A 4,789-nucleotide genomic window follows, 5' to 3' on the forward strand; every position below is an offset into this window, starting at 1 on the left:
TTTTTTAAAAAAAGGTTAATTGTATATTTTTTCTATTTTTCATTTGTATTGACATTGGGATACAATCTCCTTGGTTGAAAGTTTGAGAAACATTTAAATCTTTCGATAATGTTTTTATGTCATAATTAATATCACACCATAATATTTCTTACTTTGAGAATCGGAAACGTCGCAGTGAAAATGAATATAATACTTGATGGGTTAGAAAATATGGTTTTAGAAGAGAATATAGACAATAAAAAATCAAAACAGGAGGATGATTTCGTCGATCCTTGGAATGTAGTAAGCAAATCTGCAGCTGGAGTTGATTATGATAAACTTACCCAAAGATTTGGAAGTTCTAAAATTGATACAGAACTTATTGCAAGAATTGAAAAAATAACTGGAAAACCAGCACATCATTTGTTAAGAAGAGGAATTTTCTTTTCTCACCGGTATGTATTGAAAAAAATAGTATTTAGTTAATTATATCTCTGTATTTTCTTTATTAAATATTTTCTACTACAATATTTTTATTAAAAACTTACTTTTTAAGATTATTATATTAGTAAAAATAATAACTCTCTCACTAGTCACCACCCTTTCCAGGGGAGAAAGCTCAGTAGTTTATAGTGTAATGTTGGAGGAAGCATAAGCTCTACCAGTAGGATCACCAATGACAGCAAGGTCTATGGGAAGAAATGAAGCTAAGAGTGGCTCATAAGTAGTGTCTGATTCAGATTGGTCAGTGCTTAATAGCAACTGTTCTGTTCTCCACATTAGGAGTAGTTCATTTATAAACACCTGGCTTTAGGTATATAAGCATAGCTACTTCTGTGCAAGAAACAAAAATGGATGTGACATGTTCTCAGAATAATATCAGTTCAGACATTGCTTGAATAAACAAGCTACGCATTCAAGGATTAGGCAGTGGGGAGTGTAGCACTAGTCCAAGTATGGCAACTGCATCACAATCATCATCTCATTCACAAATAATGGAATCAAAACTCATCCAAAGTACTTCAATGACAAATCATCCAGCCACTGAGTGCAAAGGCTAGAAAAACATTATAACAAATGAAGCAGGCACAGGAAATAAGTGAATTCATCATCTGTACATGTTACTCTATCACAAAAGCTAAAGCAGACATGAAAGCATATAGACAATGTTTACATTGTAAATTTCACCCAGGCATAACCACATCTCACTTTGAACAAAGGATTTGTTAGAAAACACCAATTATACTCAACAAACTTATTTCATAAACAATGTTTGACATATCAAACAACAAGTTATAAAACAAATGCATCAAAACACAAACACTAAATCACATTGATGATCAGATACTCATTTATGATAGCTGAACAACAATCACTAACAAAAACAGAATAACAACTCTCAACAAAATCATAAACACAGTAATTACATTACAGACGATACAATAAATGTGTATGTGTTAATTAATTGATTAACACATATACATTTATTCCAAGAAAAAATACTTAATAAAAAAATAGATTTAAATTCCATATAAAAACCTTGACTACCCAAACTACATAAATCAAACAACTAGGGAAACCTTATATTATCTAAATACACACATACAATAGAATCTGCTTACTATGATCACTTTGGGACTTGCAACTTTTGATAACAATAACTGACTGATAACATTAAACGGAGGATAAAAATTTTCATTATTGAACTCAATTTATTACAATTACAATATGAATATGGACAATTTATATATATCACAAACTGCACACTTAATACATTATACATTTATCTAAATATATAAAATTACTTGTCCTGACTGACTTAGTCACTGATTCATCATCGCCCAGAGCAAACCGCTGAACCTAAAGAGGTGAAATTTAATACATAGTCAGGGTACTTCATGGAAACACACACTAAGAAAGGATTTTTCGAAATCCCCAAGTGAGGGGGAGAGGGAGAGCATTAAGATTTAACCGGAAGAACGGCTTCTACTGTACTGTTTTAGATGCAATTTTTTGTTTTCAACTGAGTGTTAGTAGGGTACACCATGGGAATGCACACTAAGTAGGGATTTTTCGAAATTCTCCAGCAGGGGGAGAGGGAGAGCATTAAGGCTTAACCTGAAGAATGACTTTTGAAATTGATTCCATACTTTCCCTTAAATTGATAACATTTTAGACATTGTTATAAATATTTTCATATATTTCGATTTTTTAACCAAATGTTCGAACCGTTTTAAATTCGAATTTGTTATTGCATATTAGTTCGATTATAGAATGATTGTAAATGTTCCAGAAAATTGATCAAATTGAAAACAGTTTGTTTGATTCTCAGCAATTCTCATTATTCTCGGCGGTAGGTGTTATATAACAATTAATTTGGTTGTTGAAATACTGAATATAAATGGGGTTTGCTTGCAAAACCTCCATGGGCAAAGTCGCGGGTAACAGCTAGTATGTAATATTTATATACACGATATATGCTACATTTCTTACAAACAATTGTTTTTAACTCAATAGATAACAAAATTAAACTAGAGAAATTGCAAGAGGAATGTTCATCCCCAAAGGTATGATTCAAGTAAAGATCTAGAGAAGGTATTTTCTAATAATTCCTGTTAGGCTCTTACAGCATGTAGTATGCTTCAGTTGAAAGTAAGTTTCAAAGAAAAGGTCTATTTAGTATGAATTTTCTAAGAATTCTTATTGTTTTCCCTGAAGTGTAATTGTCACAATTGATAAAAATAGCTGAAGTTTAATTATATCAGACAAATTATTTTAAACTAATTTTACATATGGTGTTTTGGGACCAACTGATTATGATTACATTAGCCAATTGATAACATTATTTGTGATTGTAATAACTGAATTCTACTATATTACCAAAATACATGATACAAAATACATTCAACCAGAATCATCAATTGCAAATATAAGGTAAAGGCACTAAAGCTTGACAGCACACTAATGGTTGACATTTCCAAGATATTTTCTCAGGAAAAAATCTCTACAAATAAGTACCGTGTTTCCCCGAAAATAAGACCTAGCACAGATTTTGCTGAATTGCGAAATATAAGACCTCCCCCTGAAAGTAAGACCTAGCGAAGTTTTTTTTTAGTCGTAACGGTCATTGACAGATGGTTGAAAGTGACCGTTGGCTTTTTGAAAGTACAGCCACTGATTGGTCATCAGACAATTACGCCACACGGCATGATTTGCATAAGACTATGGCTTGGGAATCACAGATTTGCATAACGTTACGGCTGGTGATGGCTAATTGGTCGGCCGGGAATCACGCCACATGACATTTGCATAGTGCTACGGTTCAGTAAGCACTAATTGGTCATCGAGTCCGATGTTGACGCTATAAAAAGGCGACAGTTCGACACACCGGATATACGTCACTCTCGTCTAAGTTCGACTTGGGAATTTTTTTGTTCAATAATAAATGTGAATTCTTCTTCCTGGAAAAAATAAGACATTCCCTGTAAATAAGATCTAGTGCATTTTTCATAGCAAAAATTAATATAAGACACTGTCTTATTTTCGGGGAAACACGGTATGTATTATTTAGAACAGTGATTCCCATGGGTACACACTTGGTGGTTTAGGAGTATGCGAAAAATAAATTAATAATGGCAGATGTACTATGAAACATCAGTTACAATGAAAATATAGAACTTAATAACTATTCTTTTTGATGGTGCAGCTTCACATATAAATTGTAATCTATAATTCAATAAAAAGTTATCATATTTACTTGCATATAAGATGAGGCTTTTAATCATTTTTCACTGCTTCAAAAACCTAGGTCGTCTTATACGTGCGAGTGAAAGATTCTTTGTATTTTTTCAATAATTTTTGTAAACTGTGTATTCACATTTTTTATGAGATTCTCGCCTTCTGGTGTTTAAAAACAAAAGTATTTTATCTGGATCGTTTGAATCATTCTTGTGTATTGTTAGGAGTAAAGATGAATAGCAATGGAAAAGCAAAGCTTTTGAATTGAATTCCAAAATTACATGTGAGCCTGATATAAATTTTAATTCATTTCCACCTGAAAACAGATGATTATTTGGAAATCAGAATTTGGAGAAACTCATAAGTGTTATTGACAGAGAATGAATTTGACTGTTAAGAATTGGGAAAAAAAAGGTTCCCAATTGTCCAACTTTACATGAACAAATTATGTTGTCGATTTTACAAGATTTTTCCTTAAAGTTTAAAATGTCAGTAATTTTTGCAGAACAATGTGTGCATTTATGTGCATTTGATATTTTATTTGTGATTAAATGAAATAAAATTAGAATTGTATTAATAAATCTAATTTTCTTTATTTTGATCTTTAAAGTCACACCTCATCCTATATGCAAGATCATCTTGCATATAGTTGAGTGAATATGCTAAATTTTAAGTATTTATATTTATAATGCTCACATATATAGGTTTCTATTTAAGTTTGTAATTTACTTCTGTATGTCATTTATGTCAGTCATTTTAATACTATTTTAAAGTTTTCTATCTTAATATTGCAATATTTAAATAATGTATTTTGAAGTTTGAGATATTTAACTCAAATAATAAAATTCATATAATATAAAATAATCTAGTATTTGTTTGACACAATTTCTATAAATTAATATTTTATTTATTGTATAAAGTACAGTAGAGCGTCGATTATCCGAATAAATTGGGGACTGGGGTTGTTCGGAAGATCGATGTTTCGGATAACCGATTATGTACGGAAAAATATATTAATTTATCCCATCTTGACATTTTTCTCTGTTGCGTGTCGCTTCATTGCAGTTTGAAA

The 4,789-nt window shown here is 31.1% G+C and overlaps 1 protein-coding gene across 1 annotated transcript in view; it reads left to right on the forward strand.

Moving 5' to 3' along the window:
• Positions 1-97: 97 nt before the first annotated feature.
• LOC111630006 (tryptophan--tRNA ligase, cytoplasmic-like) overlaps positions 98-4,789 on the forward strand; it is a 9,821-nt gene continuing 5,129 nt past the window's right edge. The window contains exon 1 of the mRNA XM_023373998.1: positions 98-434. Within this exon, the coding sequence (XP_023229766.1) occupies positions 181-434 (254 nt within the window). The 5' untranslated portion in view covers positions 98-180. The remainder of the gene's footprint in view (positions 435-4,789) is intronic.

This window comes from Centruroides sculpturatus, unplaced genomic scaffold (genome assembly GCF_000671375.1).
Source record: "Centruroides sculpturatus isolate CEXI.00-Female unplaced genomic scaffold, Cexi_2.0 scaffold415, whole genome shotgun sequence".
Classification (NCBI taxonomy): domain Eukaryota; kingdom Metazoa; phylum Arthropoda; class Arachnida; order Scorpiones; family Buthidae; genus Centruroides; species Centruroides sculpturatus.